The sequence below is a fragment of the Pleurodeles waltl genome, chromosome 6, assembly GCF_031143425.1.
Source record: "Pleurodeles waltl isolate 20211129_DDA chromosome 6, aPleWal1.hap1.20221129, whole genome shotgun sequence".
Classification (NCBI taxonomy): domain Eukaryota; kingdom Metazoa; phylum Chordata; class Amphibia; order Caudata; family Salamandridae; genus Pleurodeles; species Pleurodeles waltl.
This window is the reverse complement of record NC_090445.1, coordinates 1,316,611,019-1,316,637,150: the sequence shown is the minus strand read 5'-3', so window position 1 is coordinate 1,316,637,150 and position 26,132 is coordinate 1,316,611,019. Positions and strand designations below refer to the sequence as shown.

General features: G+C 43.5%; 1 protein-coding gene across 8 annotated transcripts in view; it reads right to left on the bottom strand.

Annotated features, from left to right (window-relative positions):
• LDB3 (LIM domain binding 3) overlaps positions 1-26,132 on the bottom strand; it is a 508,962-nt gene that overhangs the window by 382,576 nt on the left and 100,254 nt on the right. For 7 of the 8 annotated variants that reach the window (XM_069240599.1, XM_069240600.1, XM_069240601.1 and 4 more), the window contains exon 1: positions 15,815-16,034. In XM_069240599.1, coding sequence (XP_069096700.1) covers positions 15,815-15,907 — 93 coding nt within the window. In that variant the 5' untranslated portion in view covers positions 15,908-16,034. Of the gene's footprint in view, positions 1-15,814; positions 16,035-26,132 lie in introns of those variants that run through there. The other variant, XM_069240605.1, reaches the window with a different exon arrangement.

Sequence of the window (26,132 nt, the reverse complement as noted above, 5' to 3'; positions counted from 1 at the left end):
TTTGTTTTACTTTTCTTTAATGCCAGCAAAACCACTTTTTGGTATAATTCAACAACCACTGGACACCCATGCCTTCCGAAATTAAAAACAAATCTGTAATTAACTTTACAACTCTCCTAATTCTTTTATCAGATTTAAATGCATAGATTAAATATATATATATATTACTTGGCAGGCTAAGGCTTTGCGACTCATGCACCCTATGCTTTTTACTGTTAACGCTTGACACCACAAACTCTACATTCTAACCGGCTTTACCCTATCCCTGCACCCTCCAAACTATTACTCCCTTGCTTGCACCCGCCCATATCATTTTGCATCTTTATATATTGTCCTTTTATAGCATCAAGTTCAATATATTCACTTCACATCTGGTAAACCCACAAAACAAAACTAAATTTGATCCAACGACATGTATGGAACATAACATTTTCCCAGTTTCTCCATGATACAGATCCGAATGAAATGTCCAGGGTCTTAAGTAGTTTCTGCATTGGGTCACAACTTTGATTTATTCATTTTCTCCAATGTTATCATTATCTACTCTTAACATTTGCTTCAGGGATGCTCTTGTATTGTTTGTTAGGATGTCTACAGTCACGAACAAACAGGTTAAACATAGAAATGTCAAGGATATCACACGGTGGAGTTCTAGATCAGTCAACAGCCTTGAGTGCCTCCCTGCTAAATCTCGTTTGAGCTTAAGCGTGAGCTAGCGCTTAGTTTTAGAGAGTAAAAAATATGGAATGGGCAATTATTCATCTTAGGACATGACTCTTAGTTTTGAATATGGCATCTTCGATCAAGGCAGCTATTCACATTCTTTTAGAGTGGGGGAGTGGAGTATAGACCCACAAGAGGAGACTCATGCCAGAATTTTAGGATAAACTCTGGCCTTGTGAAAGAGTTCGACTTATTTTAATGGTATGATAATTTATTTTATGTATTGTATTGTATGGTAATAGTATTTACATAGTGCTTACTACCCCTGACTATGCCGACAATCTGGGATAGCCCCTGCCTTCCTGGACCTAAGTTGGGCACCCCTGTGATCGATAGGGGATATGTTTGGAACATTTTAAGCCTTCTGGTAAATTAAAAACCATAACAGTGAATAAAGACCAGGCCCTCATCTCTTGTCTTCTCCCTGAATTGTATTTCCCAGAATACTAGTTGCACTGATTGCACCATAAAACCAAAGCATTTTAAATAGTTTTGTTTAAAGCTTTCGTAAATTTTTGGGTTGGTCTAAAAATCTCACCCTCTCTCCCTCGATGCTATCTTTAGATGAGGGATGCTTTATAAAACGCAGGGCTCGAGCCACACCAAATGTTCCATATGTCACACTTTGATTGACGAGGTGTCCTGCAACAGCAGGTCCCTAGGACCTCACAGGGACTGAGAGAACCCGATTCGGGGGCAACGTGGCCACCAAGGAGAGTGAGAGAAACATGAGGTGAGACGGAGGAACTGCTCATTTTGTTTTGAGTATGTCGTTACTAGGTATAAGCTGCAAAAGGTTGTCTCTTAAACTGAAAATTCTACAGACGCACCCGCTTCGTCTTTATTTTTTCCTTAAGCGTTTGCTCTCTCCCCAGCCTGCCTTCCCGAGCTATACACGCGGGTGTTCTCACAGAATGTTTCTGACCAACGCTTATGGCCTAAGCACACACTATTGTTCCGTCTCCACTGAATTTTCCACGGTGTCTCACTTCCAGGGGCGGAGCTATCAACTATGCAGAAGGTGCAGTGGCACAGAGGCCTGGGACAAGAGCGACCCACAGCAGCCCATTAGTCGCTGTTTTTTACCACGATACCAGTGGGTGAGAGCCCATTTTCTTTTTTCCAGTGATGGTAGCAGAACATTCCCTTTCATGCGTGCTGTCCTCTCACTAAAATATAGCTCTGCCTTTCCAAGAGGCTTGCCACCCCGATATGATACCTCGCCTCTTTGCACAAGGGGTTCTGCTGACCAGTGGTGTATCAAAGGCGTCATGGGCTCTAATGCAAAGAAGGAATATGGGCCCCATCACCCTGCTTGGTTAAAAAAAAGAAGCTTGTATTGGCATGCAGGGTGGCTCTCACACCCCTGGGCCCTTGTACCACTGCACCTGCTACACTAAGGATAGCTATGAACCTGCTGCTAACTTGGAATGATTTTGCAACGCTATTCCCTCTTACCTCTCTCAAGCCCACTCTGCTTTGTTCTTCACGCTTTGCTGTACCTATAAGAAGCACTAAGGCTATAATCTGCTTTTCCAACCTCCAGTCTTCATTCAAGGGGGGTCTAGGATCAGTAGCGCATGCGCAGCTTCTCTTCTACCAGCAGTCCTGCAAACTCTCTCCAATTTCTCCATTTAAAAACAAGCATGTTCTTCTCCGGTAAAGTCAGTTTCAGTGCTTCACGGACATCTCTGAATGTCACCACTAACTCTGTCTTGTTGTGACACATACCTTAGTCACAAGTCCATTAACCTCACATATGTCTACCATTTCTTATGTGTAGCTGGTCCCGTATGCCGGAATGGGGACATTGTCTCATTCTTTCAAAAGTTGTGCCTGCGCGGCCGGGGCAATGCGCCCTTTTATAATGAATGCGTGCCTGCAGGGTCTCCGCACACTTGAATTCAGTGAAAAACACGTCTTTCACACCGCTCTGTCTTTCACACTGCATTTGGCACCCACCTGCACTTTACAGAAGAGACATAGAATTTCCTGCAAGTGGGTGTAGTGAGTGACTACACCCACCTGTAGGCAGATGTCCGAGGAATCCAAGGGACCACCCTTTGCCCTCCGACAGGTGCACTAAGACAGTACACTAACAACGTGCCACCATTGTGTGGTGCACTACTGGTGTGCCGCCTGTCTTCATGCCTCTGCAACCGCATCTGCAATAGGGCACTGGTGCAGGGGCAAAGTGACTCCCTCATTTACATGGGGTCTGCCCCTCAAGTTAGCCTGTCACTACTTTGCATTATCAGTATTACACAGGGGGCGTACAAACCGCGTCTGATAATGACTTAGGGATGCATAGGTGGGTGCACCCCCTCATTGACCCCCATCAGAACTATGCATAATACAACTCCTGGCGCCCATTCTTACTATTTAGACAAACTCAACTACACTGATCCCGGCTCCTGTTCAACCTCAAATTTAGGATCTTTCCAATAATCTCGAATATTCAGTCCAAAAGAGGCTTTAGCTTTTGACATCCAATGTATGTATATTTGTAAAGCACATTTTCACTCTTTGAGGAATCTGGGCACTGAATAACAGATTTTATTGTTATCCAACTCCCGGATACTCAGTTCCCTACAGATTGAAAAGCATGATGGGCCATTGTAATATGCTTGTTTAGCTCTCACACACTCCGTTGAGGTCCTTAGTGTGGGATTCTTGCAATGTGGCGTCCAGAGGACGCCTTCAGCGTGAACAGCCAGATCATAATCTGGTTTATTCACCGCACTGATTTTGCAGCACTTATTAACCAAGCACACGCCTTACCTTTGTTCCTCCACCTAATGCTGGTATCCGGAGACCTACGTGCCTCGTCGGAGTAGGAGCTGGTGGTCTGTCCTGCCTTCAGCCACCTCCCTTGGGTGCCCACCGACCCAAGTTAAATGTGAGAACACAGGTAGTCAGTGCTTAATTTGTGCTTGTTGTTTCCGGTGCTGAGCACCGGTACTTGTTTGTGAGGGCCAGGGCTTTTTCTTCAGCCTCAAGCAATTGCTGCGAGCAAAAGACACATATGAGAAAGACGGAAGAAGGAAAAACTAAAAAGCGTCATAAAGGAAGAAAGTAGAAAGTTGCAGGATGAGCTGACGGGGCAGGGGTGGCCGTAAATGGATTGAAGAGGCACGGCACCTCTTTATTTACAAATTAAGCACTGCAGGTAGTGCTACGCCAATCGCCTTCTCCCCGCCCACTGTGGCCTGCAGAGAGTCCTGCTGAGAGACCAGAACCTGTGCTGACAGCTCTCCCACAGCGTGTGCCGGGTCCACATTCCCAATGTGAGAGCAGAGTGCGGGCTCCAAGGGAATGGGACATCCTGGATAGTGGTGGGGCTCGGTGGCAGGAGACCAGACATTGTTTTTAGTTTGTGTGTGTGTGGCCAGGGGCGGGAAGTTTGCAGAGGGTGATGCTGGGTAGGTGACAGGTGGTCACGTTTTTTTGGTTTATTTTTTTTCTAAGGGTTGAAGGATGTGGAGAAAGAATATGCAGAGGGTTGTGTAGGAGAGAAGCAAAACTTACAGATGAGTAAAATGTGAATAACGGGGATGGAATTCAGGTGAAAAGTAAAGTGGAGAGCCACGGTTTCATAACTGATGTTCTCCTGTGGCAACACCTCTAGCTTACAATTCACTAGAGTTCCTGACTGGCAGGGTGGAAAGACTAGGAACAAAACCTCGAGTTCTCACACTGCTCAGACATGAATATGTTCCTACCTATATGAAGTCCATGGATTAGAAAAATAAGTAGTTAATGTGCCCTTCTGATGTCATATATAATAAATAAAGATAATAAAGAAACTCTATACCATCCTTTCGGATTTTCACTAAGCCATTGCAGTCATTCTTTTTGCGTCATTGTCCCTGGCAGTAGCCTGATTCAAGCAGAGAAAACTTCTGGGAAAAGTAAAACAGATGTGTGCTGTGGCTGTCAGGCATTTTCTGACCTCCTGCCAGTATCTTGCTTTTCTTTTGTTCTCAATGTGAATGTACCTGCCTGGTATCTTTAAACGAGATACCAGCCTGATGCATTTTGCAAAATATGCACTAGTTTGCATATATATCAAGACGTTAGGTAAGGAAAATATTTCATTGGTTTAGTCAGACAAGGAGAAAGTTTATTTCCTGGTCTATCTGTGTTTGATGGGTTTCCCCAGGGGTAACATTGATACGTTGCCATGTATTTCAGCACAAATACCTCCGTTTTTCCCCACGTTCCTTTCTAAATATACAGTGTTCTTAAGTTCTCTCTGTTTTCTAGTATGTGCAAGACTGTCTTTACTCGGTCTAATACTGACTAGTCGGCGACCTGCAAAGAGTGGAAGCTTATTCTGTGACCCTCGAGTATTTACTTCTAACTTGGGAACTCCTAAAATCAATAAACAAGGGTTCCAGCCCCACTGGCAAAGGAGAGCACCCCTTCTCCCCAATGTTGTGCTCCCTCCTTAACTGGAGCTTCACCGAAAGAACTCTTTTCATGATCACAGCTCCTTTTATGGAACAGCCTACAGTGGCTATCCCACGGCGGCAACCCCAGAGTACCTGAAGGGGGAGGGCATCTTGAAAAGATACTGCTACTCCAATCTACTGAACACTTTCAAGCATCCAGCAAGTGAATACTGTCTTCTTATATAGACAACCCCAGTGGTCAAAAGAAGCTCCATCCTCTTCCTCATGTGGCTGGGTGAATGCACAAGGGCTAGACCTCTCATGATGAATTCATCACTGCTGTAGCCAGTCTGCTATAATGTTAGGATACTGAAATCCACAGTATGGACTGATATTGTCCTGTACCTTGGACACTCGCTCACACACTTTCACAACTTAGGGATAATTACAATGACTGCTTCAGTCAGACTCCAGAAGGGCACACGAATCTAGCAAGTGTATGCACAGCTTCAGGTGGCGTGAAGTCGTGGTCATCCTCTACATTCTGCACATTACTTCAACCAAACCACTTTTCAGTGGCATTTCTCATTTTTTAGGCCATTTATTGTTTTCTTTGAACTGATCTTTCAGGCGGTGGCTTCTCTACCTTTGATAGAGACACTTGCCCCCTCCTACTTAAAAGATATCCGATTCTGCTCTGTTTAAATAGGATCAAGGGCTCCATTTGAAATCCAAATTGCTGTGGGCTAACAAGAATGTCTACTATCCATCCTACTGTCTGATGTCAAATTAAAACACAACAGAGAACTATCGGTGGGAGTGAAAATTGTGGCACACCACTGCTACTGTTTCTTCTTCTCACACCTAAAAATGTACACCAACATTCTTGCCTGGTTGTTAGCTACTCTGAAGCAAATACAATCTAGATTGCTATATCTCAACATAAAGCATAGATGATTTCTCCTTACACATTTAAGTGTAATGGCTAGGCATGTTATTCTGAACATTAAGGCTTCAAATCCCTGAAACAGACCTTAGACTTCCTGAGTGATATAGTAGGGTGGACTAGTGCAGCCTCTGTTCATTTTGGAGTGAGGTCAGAACTCTCCAACATAGTTGTTTCTTTTTTATAAGGGCCCACTGGATTTTTGCAATTATGATTTTTCTAATGGAATCAGGAAAACATCAGTTACTAATTAAAACAAGGTAAGACATTTTAAAGCAAATTGGAAACCTTTCATTGTTGGTTCTTCACAGGTAAGCAAAATGGTGAGCAGACCAAATGGGCCCGGGCCGTATTATGTATTTGGTGCACTTTCTCTGTTTGCACCACAGTGTACCTTTCAAAAGGTGCATTGGGTGCAAAGAGGGACAATGTGAGTATTACAAAGAATGCGTCGCCCCCAGTGCAGCTGTGTACTTGAACTACCCTCACAGCTGTGCATTCAAATGGAAAATGGAGTGGCTGCTTCTAAACCTCTACGCGTTTCACAGTGCAGGCGGCATGTTGCCTGCCGTTTGAAGAGGTGAGTACCGGCGCCTCCCTGTAAGGGGATGTCTGAGTGGTCCAGGGGACTCCCCTTCTCCCCACCTGAGGGCTGCCATTAGGAGGTGCACTGAAAGTGTGCCACCTTTTATTGGCGCATTTTTAAGTACACATCCTAAAGGCATGTTTGTCTCGGTGCCCGCGTCCATAATACGGCATGGGTGCAGAGGCAACGTGATTCCCCCATTTGCATCGGGCCCCCGCCCCATCCAAATGAGGGAATGCCCTCGCATGATAGCACTGGTACTATATGTGTGCCAGCGCTATCAGTATTACAGAAGGGGTCGCACAAGTGTATGTGGTCACTTCTGTAATACCATTGTGCCCTAGGAGAACCCAAAGCGGGCGCACATGCCAGTTGCACACCCAGGGCACAATGTACGAAGGGCTCCTGGCAGTTATTTGACATCCAATTTTATGTTTTTATCAGCACTCTCTTTCCCAAGGGGCTAAAGATGTCTGGCCTTAAACTGTGAACTGAGTCAGTAGATCCATGTAGAAAACCTTGCACTATTTCCTTGCTTTGTCACATGTCCTTGTTATAAATGATATGGAGGAGATTAACATTTAGAAACTACTACCACACTTCTTCTGTGTACCAAGCCCCTATTTTTTACAACCTTCGTCAACATAAGACAAATGAAGGACAGAATTCCTTGAAAGGACAGAGAGAATGGTGAAAGAAATGTGAGCTGGTAAAGGAGCGGAAGGAGGAACTTGGGGCAAGTGTGTCGGGTAACTGATTTTGAGTGTGTAGAATATCTTTAGGTCTTAAGAGATGCTTCGGAAATCAAGTTCAAGATGTTTCCTTTGATGAGAGTGCATAAACCTGCAAACTGAGAGCGCAGCATGCATAATGAAGAGACTAATGACCGAAGATCTTTGAGATCCGTTAGAATCAGATTTGTGACATCAGTTCCCATTTTACACATGGTATCCTAGAAGCTCAGTTTGAGTTCACAACCACTTTTTGCAGCCTCTCGGCACTTTGGTATTTCAGAAATTATCAGAAACGCTTGTGCAGCAACTTTCATTATAGAGTTCCTGTGAGAAAAATGTACATCAGCAGTATCCCAACAGGGCATGGGTCTGCAGTCCCACACAAAAGAGAGAATATCTTTGCCTTTGCATCCAGACAGTTCAGGGGCAAAAAAGATTTTGGGAGGTGCACTGAATGTGCTCCATATACGAGGTGGCTAACAATCAGTGCACCCTTGGGAGAGAGTACAGGGTGCCTGGGACCACTCAATGATATCCCTCTGCAGGTGAGTGCGGTTACTTTCTGTATTCTTCTGCGCATGCTTCCCTGACCCCTCCTAAAAAATGGATCGGTCTGCTGGCATTGAAACACAGATCCACATCTTCAGTCTGCAGCTCCACCTTTCAGTGATGTGCTCACACCCGTGCAAGCGTGGATTATCAGAGTACGTGCATGCACTGGGGACAGCACACACTGAAAACAGTCACGCTGTTCTGATCTGCCCTGAGGAGCAAACTGGGACAGTGCATTTGATATATAACTTGGGCCACATTCTTGACACGGATTCAAAGTGTTGACTTGGAATGCTGTATGGCCAGCCAGGAAATTTCGCATCCTCACTGGAGGACTGCAGGCTGTGAGGCTGCAGCTCAGCTTCTCCACATGCTGTAACTATTTGCAAAAAAGGCAGGAGTAAAAGATGTATGTGTGAAACACTGTTACTGCACCTCAACCTGATGGTGCAGGAGGGAGGTGGTCACTGATCTCAACAACTGCAGCGGAAGACGGAGCAAGCTGACCTACTAGGCAAGCTAAACAAATGAGATATCTTACTAGGATGTAAACTTCTGACAATCAGGCTGCATGAGCATCTACAACCGCCCTCCCCTGAAGCGATCTGAGCACACCAATCTATCTTAGGGGCACTGGAATCGGTGTCACAAAAGTACACACTGTGCATTGCACAGAGGTCCACTAAATAAGGTTGTCACATTGAGGCTGCAACGAGCAGGATGCACCGTTTTAATTGCAAGCATTCCGATAAACGATCTATAACCAGCATCTCTTAAACTCTCTGTGCAAGAGCTCGACAAACAGACAGCATGTACACAGCACGTTCAAAGTAAATTGTCTTTACGCAGTTTATAACCGGTGTGAATATTACTGCACTTTTTAGAACTCTTATAATCAACCTCAGAAGCATGGAACATGATGTCAGCCTCTGAGGAGTTTTACACACCCGAACGCAAGACTAGGTAGATCTCTGTGGCCAATGTGTTAACTCCGTGAACTAGTTTAGCAGAAAGATGACTGGCCACAAATCCCCACTGGAAGGTGAGCGACAATAATTATTCACTGGGCCTGGAGTGCTTTAAAACTGAGATTCCTGCACACACTGCCAGTAAAAACAGAGCTACTCTGTGATAGATCGATTGAAGTGTCATTCATTACTTGATGCCAGGGTATTCTATCAATGGAAGCGGAAGCGTAATGTTTGGAATCTATGACCTGCTCATACTGATACTACAGCACAATGTGAAGACGGGGGGATACTTATAGGAAGAACTTTGGGGATGTCCCAGAATGCATGTGAACAGGCCCAGTATGCACTGTGTACCATCACTAGCATGGAGAGGCGATTTGCAAGAACACGTCAGATTCTTGAGTTATTGAAAAGAGAATATAATGCGAATCAGAATAGATGAATTGTTAAGATATCTCACTACCTGTACAGTATGACTCAGATCAGGAATGAGACTCGTTGTGAGAACTTTATGAATATCTCAGTAGTTGGATAGCAGTGGCTGAGGCAGGCCATAGTAGGTTTGCATTATGAGAACCCTATGAATATTAGGCCCCTGTGACATTTAAATTATGCTCGTGTAGATTGTGTAATTTTGGGAATTTCAATTTATGTTTGTTACACTTAATTCCTGAAATTACACTGTTTTGCCAATCACATAATTATTGTACCATTCAAGTCAAAATTACATAGCGCAGGAGTGCAACAACAACCTAAGCAACTAAACGTGAGTGGCTATAGTTTACACCAAATGTGCTTTCATGCTATTTTTTAGTATGAAATGCATCCTCACATCAAAAAAGTAATGAGTTGATGCATTTCATGCTAAAATTTAGAACTATGTGGTGGATTTCTTGTTCTGTAATTAGATGTCATGTCACGCAATTTCCATGAAAATTCACGTAATAAAGCAAAAGAAAAATATTTCTTACACCCCTATTGAATATCCCAATAAGCAGATATCCAGCCATGGGGCAAGCTAAAATATTTATTTATTGTTTTTATAGAGCACACCCCAATCAAGGAGGCATCAGTGCTGTACAAAAGAAGAATGAGTTAGAGCTCCCCTTTACATATAACCAGCAACACACAAGACGGCCTATTGTTAATAAGATCATGTCAGTTGAAATGGAGCACGCTAATCGAGGAGCAGACTGGAAGAGAGCACAGTATATAAAAATATAACAGCCAATACAGCTGATGGGTAAATGAGGTGGAGACGGGGACAGCATAAGCGCACTGAATGTAGTGGACGGAATAAGCTGTGGAAAGTCGCTGGAGAGAAGACAATAAAAAGAATGAAGGAAAAGGGAAAGCATGGAGAGATATTTTAAGAGGAAAAAGCGCCACAAGTTTTTATGAGGAGGGCGAATAGTTGTCAAGTAGGATATGAAGACAAACAAGGATAAAATGGCAGTGTCTGGGAATAGTGGCATCCGAGGGGGAGGGAGTAAAAAGTAGTAGAGGGGACTAATGAGGAGAAGTCAGAGGGAGTTTAACTCAGGTCGAGTTGGAATACCTGTGTTTTAGCCTTTCTGTAACTGAAAGAGTCTTTAGCACATCTCATGGTGACTGGCACAGAGTCCCAGATGCCACGAGCTGTACCTGATAAGGACTGAGAGGCCACTTTGAGGGGGTGGAATATTTTGGATTCCAGACAAAGCTCTTAGGCATTCCTCAAGTTCTTGGTTCCACCAGAGACCTTAAATGAGACACTTATGGAGTCAAAGAATTGATTGTGAATGTCCTTGTATGAACGATATGCCAAATTAAATTTTATTCTTGCTTCAAGAGGGAGCAAATGTGTCTTTCAGAGCAGGCGTTATTTCGACCAAACAGTCTGGTTGCAGGTTAAATTCCAGTCCCTGAGTGTGGAAAGGCTTTCATATACTTTACGGAGGGATGAGAGTGGAGTCACCATAAATAGGTGCGTTAGAACAAAAGCCTGCACTGCTGTGTCAAAGTCCTTGACAAGATGCAGGGTTTGAGTTTTCTTAAGGACTTCAGGGAGGCTCCAGCATCTGTTGCAGAATGATTTATTTGCGTATTAACAGAGAAATGGGTATCAACTCACAATCTCAATGCTTTTGACATCATCTACTAGTGAGAAGGGGAGGACTGAGAATCCTTGAGCTGCCTAGGCTTGATGTTCTTCAAACAGCTTTTGATTGGCCCTGGTCCTGCAAACTCTGAACATGAGTGGTGCACAGGTACATTTGAGGGGTCAGTGTTAATTTACCTACAAATTATGGGAGGCAGGAGCTGAAATACAGGTGTTTTACATTCTTACTGATGCTAAAAAGGAAGCAAGTTAACATCTACGGTGGTGCAATCCTAAGGGGACCATGGAGACCAGCCCTAAAGGCTTTAGTGCAGCCCGATCCAACTTGTAATCACAACATTAAGAAAATGGTCATCCTATCAGTTTGTGGGAGCTCTGTGGATCTCTCATTACTAAATATCCAGGCAATGTGTTTGTCAAAACAGCGAAACATTAATTCAACTTGCTTCTTGTCCTGTTAATGGAAAAGCTATCAGGAAGGTCAGTTGCAAATCGGTGAGCATTAAGTGTGCTCTGCAAACATCTTAATACTGCAGAGACAAGTTAGAGGGGAATTGTGGGTTGTGAGGCTACAATCGCTGCTATAGTCAGGCTATTTTGTTTTGTAATTTTTTTAAAAAAATGAAGTCAAATGCTAACCTTTAGTGCTTTTAATATTGTTTTTTTTTTAAAGCACAGAGACAATTTAAGTCCCTCGAACTTGTGCTCAACCTATTGTGCGAAACATTATTGCTAACAAGACCTAACCTTTCCAAATAGAACACCGACACCAACAGCCTCCACCGCCATGCTTATTCTTTACTCCTTTCTTGAGCTCTCATAGCACTATTCATTCAGTGGCTTAGCTGTTACTTGAGCAGCAAGTGCAGTGGCACCGGAGCCTAGGGTTCTGGGGCTGTCCGCAGCCCAGTATATCACAACATGACCTGGAGGTAGGGTTTTCCTCCACCAATGAGGGCCATTGGCACCCTTGCTACGCATGCATTTTTGTTGAGTACTCTACGATGTCTATGGAAGAAAACTAGTGATATGATCTGGATGATGGAAATAACAACGTGGTTCAGAACTGCACTGTTCTAAACAAAGGTAGTTAGTTTGATTTTTAAAACAGAATTGGGGGAAAATGCTAGAAAATTGTAAATCAATTGTGAACTTTTTATTGGAAAGTTCACACTATTCTTGAGATACTACTAATTCTCCATTCAAAAATAGCTTTGGGATAACTTGAATATCAGTGAGGAGGCACTTCCAAACAACGCAGCCGAGTTAATTTGTAACCATCATTCTGTGACTCAAACTTTTGCAAAAGAATGATCAGCCTATAGCTGTTTTGGAGACACTGAAAGCGGCAACCGCAGCATAGGATTCTTTGCACTCGAGGAGTGTATCGAATTGAGACTCCTTCTCGGGCGGCCCAAACATTTTAGCACGTTAGGCACCTGGTGTTTCTTCTTGGGCACACGCTTGTGCTTGATTTGCTCAGTCCAATGTAGCGGCGGCCTGCACGTTTTTTGCCAGGGGCGCTCTTGCTGCCCTATCAGGCCTTCTTTGGATGCTCTTTTACACAGGACTGTTGAAAGTGGGAGAGAAATACGTATCGAAGTACACCGACAGTGTAGAAGCAGTCCTGCCTATAGCATTATGAGGCAGTTTCTCAAAATGGGACGTGAATCTAAAACTCGGCTTTGTTGAGTAGACGTTGGTAACATAGCATGCTTGCCTATTCGAGGCAGGCACAAAATGGACGCAGAAGAGTAAATGGAAACTTTTTTTTTAACTCAGCATAGTGCATGACACAAAGGGTCGGTTCCCCTTCCTGGAGTACAATGCTTGACATTAACTTGCTCTTGTCCATTTTCACTTCCACATGTAGATTGTTCCTATGTTTTCCATAATATCTATGATAATTGTAAAATTTCTCAAGCATCCCATTCACCCTTTCATCGGTCATGTGTTACATAGTGAGGAGTTCCACCAGGATGAAACATGGCACAGGTTCAAAGGGCAGTTATGATGCTACTTTTCACAAATTAACATTCAAATTGTAATTTTTGGTTTAGCACTTTTAGAAGTAGGTCAGGCCTCACGCTAGGCGCATTGCAAGTCTGTTCGCCGCCATGTTAATCGGCCGCTATGTGCTCACCCTCCCGGGCAGTAAAGGCACTCTACTTGGCACGGACAGAGATATGGGGAGACGGGCTGTCGCGAGAGGAGAGAGTTTCCATCTCCCTGCTGTTCAGTCTCAGATGTCCGTTCCAAAAATACGGGGCTTCATCTGGGGGGGTTAAGTTTAGCAAACGTTTTGATGATGAGCGAGTCTCTCACATTTAGGAGCACGAACCGGCTTGTGGGCCTGTGCAGTAAAGATCTGTTTGATTAATGACAGCACATGTGCAAAAAAAACTTGGCTTCGTTGATTCTTAAAACAACAGTAGCCTGGATGTCACTAACATATAATGTATCGGCATTAATAACTAATTAATTAAAACCTCAGTAATCCGATTTGGCCGTGCCAGTATGTGAATTTAAAATGCCCTACACAAATTTGTACTGCAGGTGCATTATTCAACTCAGATTTCCAAGTAATCCTGACATATGAAGGGCCAAGTGCATCAGCCTTCTGCTTTGCAGTTCACTTAACTGGCAATTAGGTCCAATGTTATCAGTGACAGCTTTTTAGCTGATACCACTTAACGTGCTGAGATGTCAAAGCCCGTGCAATCTTGAGTTGATAGCAAGTCCCAGAATACAACGTGTTGTTGGTTAAAAAGTCAGGGCTGGTTGAAGGAGCAACACTTGGCAACGAGCGCTTTACAGCTATGAGCGAATCTTGCAGCCTATCATTTCTGTTGTGCTTGATCGATCCAATGTAACAAGGGTCACTTTAAAATGGCACCAGCAAGCCAAACACATTCTATCATACCCCAAACCTTGCCAAAGAATTCAACTAAAGCAGTAAAAAAAGTTGATTGCGTTCACTTTGATGAGATTAGTGGGCACAAGGCACAGATGCTAAGCCATTTGATACCATGAAATCACAGACACTTTCAATGCTTGAGCTTTTATGTAACAAAACAATGCATTCTGGGTTCTGTAGTCTTGGTTCGCATCCATGGCCCTGATTAGACTATCACAATTGAAGGCAATGAATCTGTTGGTGTAAAGCCCACTGTCCATAATGACACAGAGAGAGGTTGACACACCGGATAGCCCACCAATGGAACTCTGCAACTACCCCATGAGCTAACTACAAGAGACAGAAAAAAATAAAAACTGCAGTACTGGGTGAACTGCTCAAATCGTACACGGACAAGTGTACATCTCCGCAACAATTCAAGGGCAACTTGTAAGCATTCAAACCGACACACACCTGTCAGGCCAGCAGCTGAGGTATTTCTGTGTCAGGCAGATGAGCTGAAATCTGAACTCTCCAAAGGCCCTGTTCTCCCCCAAGGCCTTATCCATTACTAACGAAAGTCCATGTGGCTAGAAAGTGCTGATAGAGTAGTACGAACACAAGGCCTAAACCTTCTGGACACCATCTCCCTATTCATGCAAGAAACGAATGCATTCTGGGGGTTGTTGTCATAGTTCACTTCAATTGAAACAACCAATAATTTCGAATCGAATATCCTAACTTTAATATGCATTAGGAAAAATTGCCAAGTTAATGTCTCACCAGGACAGCAACTGTCCTCCTGAAATTAAAAGCACTAATGTTGCCTATTTTATTCCACAGGGTGCTTCTTCAGAGCTTTTTACCACGTGATTTCAATAGTGCAGACATTTACTATTTTGAAAGGAATAAAGTCAGACCTTAAACTACCACGAGAAAAAAAGCGCAAACATGCTCATATGTAGGATATTTTATTTTTATGCCCTTAACACCAACTCAAAAAAGGCCGTGCACTCTAAATGTAGCCATCTGTTTTTTAAGCTCTTCTTACTGCAGGCGATACTGTGTATTTCCCTGCACATATGTCATGCGCATTCACTACAAAGGGGTGATGTGACAGATAACGCCCCACCAGACACAGTCACATTCACATTTGTTTTGTAATTCCAGTGGCTTTTGCTAGAAATGTCGAACACGGAACATTTGGGTAACTCTGCAGTTATATAAAATAAATCTAAGAAAAACTTATAATATTTAGTTAAATGTGTTGTTTTGGGTCACCAATTGATTAGGCCATATTTGACATTACTTTAGATGCTCAGATCCGTTCATTTTCACATCTTCTCTTGTACGTATTTTATTAATTAAATATTTACCATTTTCTGAATCGAATTTTAGCTGGGAGAAATCAGAAACTCGTTGCATGGGAAAAAATCGTATGAACAGTTGGCAATTAAATACACATATGTCTACCATGATGTCTTGAACTACTGTAAATGTTCTAAGCAGCAATATCAATGTTGGTTACAAGAAAATTAAATTATGTGCACTTCAATGCGTCGATGTTTCAGCTTCATGAAACAGTATGCATATACGGTGACTACAGACATGGCTTGATAGGCATTCTAATCCAAGTACATATATCCTTAAGGTTTACACCACACCCTACCTATTCTCCGATTCTTTCTTTACTTTTGCACCAGAACCATATCCCATGTTCTGTAAAAAGCATTTTTCAATGCAGTTACTATTTGTCAATGTGTCCATTCCCCCAATCCACAAACATAATAAAAGTTCGCTGTAGCATTTTCAAGTCTCTCTTATGTGTACTAATGAAGCCATTTTATTTTACCATAGAGTCGAGGAGAATTTACCAAAGAGAGGAAAGGCTCCCAAGGCCCAAGCACTTACCCGGGAGATAGTCAACGGCATGTTGAAATCCTTGCCCCCTTGCAGTCGGAAGCCCCACGGCCCAGGTCCGGCAAGAGACACGTTGTACGCCATTATTTTGTGCGTCTGTGGTCAACCGCTCCAAGCGATTCTAAAACAAAAAAACGATAACAACAGCAATGGTAAAACCAAAGTGTTTAAAAGAAAATGCTGGACGAAACGAAGAGGACGAGCACAAAGAACACACAATTTAGATTATTGTCTTGCCTGCTCAGTCCCGTTGAAGTGACACCTAAGAATAGCCGTCAGCTGTAAGGCAGACACTGATATCCCAGCTCAGCTGGTGCCATACAAGGCATGTAACCCAACCCCGGCTATGCGGGGTCCCTATGACTCACAGGTCGAATTTAGCCACGTGGAAGTGAAGGGAGACCTTTCTAGACTGCCAGTCTCTACCTAATGGGCGCATAATTCGACTGTTTGCCAAGGGGATATGCATTGAAAAAGGTTAACCATCCAGGTCGGGCGCGTCGCCTCTGTATTTCCATGGCTCCGAGTACCCACTGTTTACTGTGAAATATTCAGATTATCTACTACAAATCTTGAAAATATTTTCAAAGCAAATCTCTTACAATCGACACCCTCTACAGTTCCAAATCTTGATTTTGTGACTGAAGCTTGCCGTTCAAGGGCCACGTTATAAACATTTTAAAAATGAGCAAAACAATCTCACACAAGTTCGGTTCTTTTAGAGTTAGAAACGGAGCAGTGACGTTTGCACTAGATCACCAATGATTAAAGTGATTGTACATGATTTTTCAGATTTTACATAGCAATACATATAGACAATGCACATCTCCAGAATTAAATGTGTACAACGGGACTAAATTGAGAAGGAATCTAGTCTAGTCCATTGTGCAATAAGTAAGAACTAAAATAGAGCACATTTCCTTTCCTCCATTTTTGTCAAACTAAGGTATTGTCATATATTAGTAATTAGGTAATGTTACAATTTATATCATACGTTTTAAACGATGTGTCAGCAACAAATGCCAAAAGTGAATTAGCAGTTACTCCACACTCCATTGCCCCTGTTTCGTCCCTGATGGAAAAATCTTTCTGAAACAAGGCTAAGGTAATGCGCTTTCTCCTTATGACAAAAATACCAAAGTAGTGCAAAACAGATAATGCCATATTTCTTACATGAATACAAAGTTTATGTAAAATGGACTCAAGTAAAAACGTTTCAATGGCTTTTCTCTTCCGAGTGGCCTTAGTCTTAACTTATAAAAGGAAATGTCCATCTTCACACTGCTGTGGTGGGAATGAGTCTACTCCTTAGGGAATGGAAATATGACAGTTTCACTCAATCAGAATTCTGAGTCAGAAGATATGTTATGATGGAAGGGACTTTTTTGAGCCTGTCTCTTTACAGGTCCAGCGGGGAGGATGTGGCCCTTTTCTGCATGCAACTCACATTGGGGCCTGGCTTGCAGTGTGCTATGGACAAATGGGAAGGACATTCGGCATTTTACAAGAGGCTGCCCAGAAATCTATGGGTTTTGTCCACACTACTCACATGGAAGCATTTGGAAAGAGACACTGGATTATGCCAGCTCTTCATTAGAAGACAGCCTACTTTGTATTGCTGGCCCCTACACCCATCCATGGCTTTGGGTAAGTGACAAACAGCAAGTTAAGAATATTTGTATTTTGTAAGAATGTTGTTATTAACAGGTTGCTTTTTGAAGTGTTGACCTCCGGTGAGAACTGAGGCTTGTGTGCCTGCTTCAACTTTCATGTGCTTCTGTGAACCGACACTTCCTTTCTCAAATAAGCGTGGTCCAACATCAGTTGCATATAAAGGTCTAAACAAAAATACACTGATCTTTATTAAAACTGACATGGTGGTTTATAGCGTCTCCCTGCATCGTGATAAACCTAAAAGCACCTTGAGGGAAATGCTCTGTGTTCCTCCTGTACCTGGTCTACCTGCTGGGCCTTTCAGGCACAATAGCGTAGAGGTGCCTGCAGATGCTTTATTGCTAGCCCACTGGCTAAGTGAATACAATTTTATCTAAGAACTCCGATGGTAGTATCTTTGCATCTGATTTAGAAATTACCAGTAACTTAAAATCCACCAGTTCCCAGAAGGTGTGGTAAATATGCATGAGTGGTGTTACAACAACAGATATACCACCACCAGACTACAAGATGGTGGTGGTAATTTCATTGGTGGAAGACTACTATTGACTCCTTTACCTATCAGGAGTCAGTGGATTTTTACATCACTTCTGCAAGGTCTTGCCTTAGCGTACCAGTGTGATGATCAAAGGTTACGGGCATTAGTGCTTTAATTGTGAAAGAATGAGGGCCGGTGCCCAAACTCTGCTCAGAAGCAGAGGCCGGTGCTATCAGATGAACAACAAGGCTATGTAGTATGGAATCTACCTCATGCCTCTTTAATCGACTACAAGGCGCTTCTTTCCTCTGTATATCCCTGCTGCAGGTTTCTACTTTCTCCATTTGTGACAGGTTTTACGTCTTCTCCCCTCTCGTTTTTCTCTCTCTTTTTCCTAGGAAATGTCAGATGAGGAAAAATAAGTGCTAGTCCCCAAAAATAAGTGTTGGTGGCCCCCACCTGCACAAATTAAGCACCACTGGGCATGGACTGCACAACTGCCTTTAGCACTATTTTCTTTAGCACTGGTGTTTTGAGACTGCAAAACTGTTGCACTCTAGCTGGGTGATTAAGTACTCCTTTTTAGCAGACCTGAACATCTGTGGGTATCAGAATCGAACAAAGAAAAGCTTACTCCAGTAGGCGGTCTAAGGTTAAAAACAGAATGGAGAGATGACACCCTTAATAACATTTTAAAAAATCAGTGTTAACATATAAGGAAAATGATTTATTTACCTAAAAGTAAAACAATAATGTACTACCTATCAAACAGAGAAAAATGTCAAACCAATAAATGTCTAACATTGTTGAGGCTAGAGTACAAGACCCCAAACACCAATGTAACCCCTTAATGTTAAGCGCCATACTATAGATTAACACTAAACCTGTGGAGATAGGAAACAGAACCATAACTCCATCTTGTGAATAGGCTCCTTTTAGTGCCACTGAAACAAATGACCATGCAGAAAACAAACCTGAAGTTGCAGTACATAGATTCGTTACAAGGCGTAGGCAGAGAAAGAACACAAACAGTTCCAAGAAGCAGAGCAGGCTATCTAGAAGCAGCAGTACACCCCAACCCAGGGAGTGTATGGCTTCACTTACAAAAAAAGAGGCTGAGAGAGAAATCACATGACTAACAGATGTGCTTGCTGGATTGTAACGTACGCATCAGCTTTTGTATTCAATGCCTGTTGAAGTGCATAAATATTGAATGCAGTCAGATGATCTTTGAGATAATCTCTTGTACGGGACTTCGCATGAAGAAATACTGTGGGTCTACCAGCCATGAAATGAAGTCTATAATGAGAACCTACGATGGAAGGTTTGTGATAATTTCTAAAGCAGAGGGAGGAAAATTCTCCAGAGTTGACATTGGCGAGCCAGCCAGGAGACTCCTTAGGGCTGCATCTGTCGGGCCCCGGGGACCACCCCTGTTGCTTCCTCTCTGGTGATCGGCATGCATATAGGTAAGCAGATAGCAGCATTTCTGCAAAATCTTTCATGGGGGGGTGGGCATCGTAGCCCAGGGCAGTCGCCGAAGTTTTAGAATTGCTTTTGTTTTTCCTTCCCCCGAGAGATTCTTAGAAGGTACATTAAGGTACAGATTTTGAGGTGGACTACGAGTATGGCCATATTTATTTTGATCAGAAACGTGCGAGTGGTTGCACAGAATTTAGCCGTAGGAAGCAAACTGTTGCACGCTATTGAGGGTAGGCAGAAAGGTCCACTAGAGTGGTGGCAGTAGTGTTAACAGATGAAGGAGGAATTGTGATATCCTGATTCATGTTGTGTGACAAGTGAATGTGTTTTATGTGTCTAATATGAATGTTTTTTAATATAACTACTGAAGATGTCAACTCCTTTATAATATGTGTTAAAAGTATTTTTAGGGACTCAAACAGAACTACTAAACGTTGTGAGGAATGGTATCAAGGAACATGCAACAGTCCGTACCCATGGCCAAAGGAGGGATCATTCGATTCAGTGACACTTGATCACTTGCAAATGTATATCCATGGGGCTTATAAGGGTAAAATATTAAAGAAGCGAATTAAACCTTAAACATGTGGCAGGCATTTCAGTCTGACCAAAAGGAGCAAAAGCGAGAGGATACGTGGTCCCAGCCAACTACAGCACCTCCTCCTTATGAGGATAAAAAAAGACTAAAAAACTCAGTAGTGGCATGCATACTATAGGGGAAGGCACAGGATCTTCAGCTTCCGCCGTAGGGGAAACATTACCACCCCCATTTCCTGGAGTATAGGGTACAAGCAGAACACATAGTAGTTTGGATAAGGTGTCAGTGAAAACAGTACGTAGCAGACGGGACGGGTTAAACCCCAAAGATGAGGATGCACAACTAAAAAGATTTGCAGGACAAAATTAGATGACAATTACCAAGAATTACAGTTACGATCACAATCATGGGACTAGATGTATGAAATTCCGGGTTTGCAACTCGCAAATTGCGAGTCTGAGCGACTCGCAATTTGCGAGTCGCAAACCCGGATGCAGGATGGTGTCCCTGACACCATCTGTGAGTCGCAAGGGGGTCGCAAAGGCCCACCTCATTAATATTAATGAGGTGGGTGGCAATTTGAGACCCCCTTGCGATTCGCAGCACTCACAGGGATGGTGGCCTGCTGGAGACAGCAGACCACCATGTCTGTGACTGCTTTTAAAAAAAACTTTTTTTTTCTTTGTATTGCAGCCTGTTTTCCTTAAAGATAAACGAGTTGCAATACAAACGAAAAAATGAAATGTTTTAGTTTCATTTTTTCAGAGCAGGCAGTGGTCCATAGGATCACTGCCTGCTCTGAATTTTTTTTTTCAGGGCCATTCACAAAGGCCTTCTCTTTTTCGAATGGGTTACCACCAGTGTGACACTGGTGGTAACTGCGAATTGCTTTGCGACCGCATTCGCGGTCACAAAGCAATTCTGCATCGCAATGCGCATCGCAAATAGGAAGTGGAACACCCCTTCCTATTTGCGACTCGCATTCCCATTTTGCGAGTCGGTAAGCAGGTTACTGACTCGCAAAATGGGAATGGGCATTGCAATGCGCTTTTTGCATGTCGCAAACAGCGAAATTCCTACATCTGGCCCAGAGTCACATCAGCATACATTTCTCAATGAGGGGAATAATGACAATAGGAAGGGCTCTACGTCATGTTATTTTACACAACATCCCTCACACTTATCCTAACAAAGGCCTGTATTAGGGCCCCTTTATGGGATATTAGAATCCCCGCAGATGTTACGAGGTTATGGGGGTGACAGTCATTTTGATGGGAGTGGATTAGCCTCACCCATTGTGACCTTTGAGGAGACTATTGATCCTTTTGGATTGGGAGGCGAGTGCACACCGGAACGTAGATTGACGAGAGCAGAATTACAACAATTTGAGATAGAACAGAGGACACCTGCACTTCGGCATGAGGAAGAAATAAGAAGTAGAGTAGAGTGAGAGAGACGGATGAACAAGAACTTACAGACTAAACAGTTATCTGGACAAGGCATGTGCCTAGCCTGACAGAATGTTACAATTTTGTGAGGGGAAAGAAGTAGGAAATAGAGGGAGGTCGCAAGGGAATGTGAGTGGGATTCCGAAGGGGAAGCAGCTAAAGAAAGAGACAGAGTGAGGTGGATTGGTTGAGGTTAGAAAGCACTCATGGAAATCCCAACCAACTTAAAGGTACTATAAGAGTAAAGAGAAATGTTGCTTTTCAGGAAAAAGACAGGGAAGATGAAAAATACACCGATGGCAAAGATGAGGGAAGTTACTCTAGTTTGAACAGTCTTATGGTTAGTAGAAGAGTAAAACAAGGAATTTATAATACCCAACATTATGATCATATTGGTGGAAGAGTTGTTGTACAATATGTTTCCATTCACTAATTACTTAACAGACTACACTAAAGACCATGCTGGGAAATTTGCCTAGTGGCCTCAAGATGGTTCTTTTGCCCTGGGAGATTTAGCTACAGCTCAAGATTGCATAGAGGTGGGCCCAGGACCCCTAGGATAGGACTATGGGTACATGCAAAATCCCATGAGGAATTGAAAGCAGATAAAATGCTCAACGAGGTATGGGTACATGTGCATGCAGAAAACAAACCTATAAAGTATGTGCTACGCCCTGAGTTTCAGTACATAAATTAGTTACAAGGTGTTGGCAGAGAAAGAACACAAACAGTTCCAAGAAACAGAACGGGTTATCTAGAAGCAGCAGAACACCCCCAGCCCAGGGAGTGTAGGGCATCACTTACTAGAAAGATAAAGGCTTATTAAGAAATCACATGACTAACAGATGTGCCTGCATGATTGTAACATATGCATCAGCTATTGTATTCAATGCCTGTTGAAGTGTATAAATATTGGGCATGGTCAGAAGATCTTTGAGGCTCTCCCATTTATGTAACTTTGCATGCAGCACTACAGTGGGTCTCCCGGCCATGAAATAGAGTCTATCCTGAGAACCCAAGAAAGATGGCTGTGATAAGAGAGAGGGAAATTGTCTAGAGTTGACAAACCCTATGGGATACTTTATACTGAGGGGAACTGCTGCTGTGGTGGAGCAACTAGATTCTTTTTTTTCTACTGTTCTCTTGTGTCCATTGGGGCATCCTCTAATGTCCATCCCGACCATCAGATCAGGCGCAGTTTTTTCATTCTTTGTTACCCCTCTCTTTCCTGGGGGACATATTCCCAACCTGATTGGCCTATGCTCAGGTCTTCCATAGAAACACATCTGGCTGACCACCAGGAGATGCTGGTCATAAATCAGCAGAAGGAGGGAGGAGTAATCCCCTGTGGCATGGAGAGCACAACTTTTTCAAAGGCTTCCTCTCCCGGGGAGGTGTGCAGTGCAGTGCTTCCAAGGACTGGTTAAACTATTTGTTTCAACCTACTAGGTCTCAGCTAGTAACAGGGAGTGGGATTGAGAGATGTACCCATCCTCCAGCCAGGACCTGGTGTAACTGTCATTCACCCCTCAAACCATAACACATTAAATCAACTGGTTGTGACATCCCAGCTGACATCATGACATTCCATGACCATGCAGTCACTCTGTTGCCTGGCTTCCATTGCCCGGCTACCACACAGCTCCTTTCTTTAATAAATCATTAAAAGATAATTATTATAAATTAAATGAAATTAAAACTCAAACTTAATTACACACCTGCACAGCTTTATGCACTACAGAGTTGGTGGGATTGCAGAGCAGATACCTGTACTGGTACTTACAGTACACAAGGTACAAACAGTGCACCAGAGAAGGATTGCATTAGTGTTAAATATGTAGGGTAAACCAAGCATTTAACACAACGTCAAACATAGTCCTTCAAATATCCAGGTTTCTTCACCGGGCTACCAGAGCTCCTTATTTCCACTCTCTCATTACTGGTATTGCCAGAGCTCCTTGTTTCCACTCTCTCATAACTGTTATTGTTCACAGATTCTTTGTACAAGACAACTATGTTGAGGCTCCACAATCTTGACCGCATTGTTAAAAGTCTTGATAACTTGGATGGGTTTTGTAAATTTTGGACAAGCACTTTTCGTTCCAGGATGTATGACCATAACAAAGTCCCCAACTCGTACCGCTATATTCTTCACAGCCTTTCTTGCATCAAACCCCTTTTTCCTGATTTCGCCTTTTCCTCTTCTCTTTGACACCATGCATCACCACCTACACCCTTTCCCAACTCAGACTCATAACTATTGACCCAGGCAGGCTCAACAGAGTTATTGGGAAGCCTTCCACAAAGGAGTTCGAAAGGATTTTTCCCTGTTGTGCAATGTGGAGTGACTCTGTATATTTCAATAATTTTCACTACTTCATCTTTCCAATTCAACGTGTTAATTTCCCTGAGCACCCTATATAACCAGCACAACCATCCCATTCGTTTCTGGGTGATAAAATGCACACTTCTTGTGCTTTATTCCCCTGTTACTCAGAAATTCCTCCATTTCCCTGGAAGTTAATTCCACCCCATTGTTTGAAAGCAAGGAGTCCGGGAACCCTTCCCATGCCATAAGCTCCTTCAGAAACGTAAATTAAATGCTTACTCTCTATAGCAGTTGCAAAACACACCTCAGACCGTCTCGAAAACATGTCCAATACCATTATGAGAAACATTTGCTGTCCCTTCACTATGGATTGGACCTAATATATCCATTGTAAACTCCTTGCACAGTCCCTTTGGACATTCCCTAATGATTACAGACTGCATCCTAGTTTGCTTGGATTTATCACTAAGTGCACACAGTAGACAATTACGCACCACTCTCTCAACTCGTTTGCCCATAGCTGTCCACCAATATGAACATCATACTTTTTGACATACCTTGATGTCCCTCGCAAGTAAGATTAATCAATTATTTTCTATGACTGCTCAGTGGTATATGTCTGGTCCCTCTAAACAACAAGTCTTTACTAGTACACAATTCATTCTTCATGCAGCAATAGGCTTTACAACTTTACGATCCTTGTTTTTTACTTTTCCACTCCATCTGCACCAAATTCATCACCTCGTTGAGAATTTTATCTGCTTTCAGCTCCTCACGCCATTTTCCATCTGTAATGACACAACCTTCAACTACAGAGACCAACTAATTATTTTCATTCAACATCTCATCCACACCAGGTTCCTCAGTGGCTTTGGCAACCAACTTAGAAAGTGTGTCAGTTATGGAATTCCTTACCCCTAGTACATATTTGATCTGAAAATTATACTCTTGTAGAGCAATTACCTAATTTGTTATTCTGCCTGATACAAACTTTACCCTTTTCTTTTTGAAAATCTTACACAGAGGTTTGTGATCCATCCTTATAACAAAGTACAACGACCACAAACATTTCTTCAGATTCTTCACTGGGCAATACATCGCAAGGGCCTCGCTCTTAAAAACAGAGGGGGTCATTCTGACCCTGGCGGTCATCGACCGCCAGGGCCAACGACCGCGGAAGCACCGCCAACAGGCTGGCGGTGCTTCCTGGCCAATTCTGACCGTGGCGGTAAAGCCGCGGTCAGAAAAGGGAAACCAGCGGTTTCCCGCCGGTTTTCCCCTGGCCATAGGAATCCTCCATGGCGGCGCTGCAAGCAGCGCCGCCATGGGGATTCCGACCCCCTTCCCGCCATCCTGTTCCTGGCGGTTCTTACCGCAAGGAACAGGATGGCGGGAACGGGTGTCGTGGGGCCTCCTAACAGGGCCACTTTGCAGACACTGAAAATCGCGACGGGTGCCACTGCACCCGTCGCACCCCTTCAACTCCGCCGGCTCCATTCGGAGCCGGCTTCATTGTTGAAGGGGCTTTCCCGCTGGCCCGGCGGGCGGCCTTCTGGGGGCCCCTGCTCTGCCCATGCCATTGGCATGGGCAGTGCCGGGGCCCCCTAACAGGGCCCCATAAAGATGTTCAGTGTCTGCTTTGCAGACACTGAAAATCGCGACGGGTGCCACTGCACCCGTCGCACCCCTTCAACTCCGCCGGCTCCATTCGGAGCCGGCTTCATTGTTGAAGGGGCTTTCCCGCTGGCCCGGCGGGCGGCCTTCTGGCGGTTGCCCGCCGGCCCAGCGGGAAAGTCAGAATGACCGGTCTTCTGGCGGTTCCCGCCAGGCGGGCGGCCCCAGAGTACCTAAAATCCAGATCTTTCAGGCCATGTGAGATTAACATGATGGTATTCATAGCATCCTCCCCCTCCTGTTGCAGGACAGCTCCTAGTCCTTTTAGACTGATATCCGTTGTTATAATGGGCTTTTTCTTGGGATCAAAATATTTGAGTTTAGGAGCTGCACTGAGTCGCTCCTTCAACACCAGAAACTCTTTCTCACAGCTGCATCCCAGGTGAATTCAACCCCTTTCCTAAGATGACTTCTCATGTTGACACTCAAATCAGCAAAATTCTTGACAAATATACCATAATACTCAATCATCCCCAGAAACCTCATCAACTCCTCTTGTGACAAGGGTGAGCTCATGTGCAGGACAGTATCTACTATCCTCACCAGAGATGATGGACTTAGTACCAAACTTACTCTTCATCATGCTTTTCATAGTCATTACCAAAAAACAGGATATTATCCTGGTAGATACAAAACCCAATGGCTCCTTGTAAAATCATTCTCATCACACACTGAAATACTGAGGC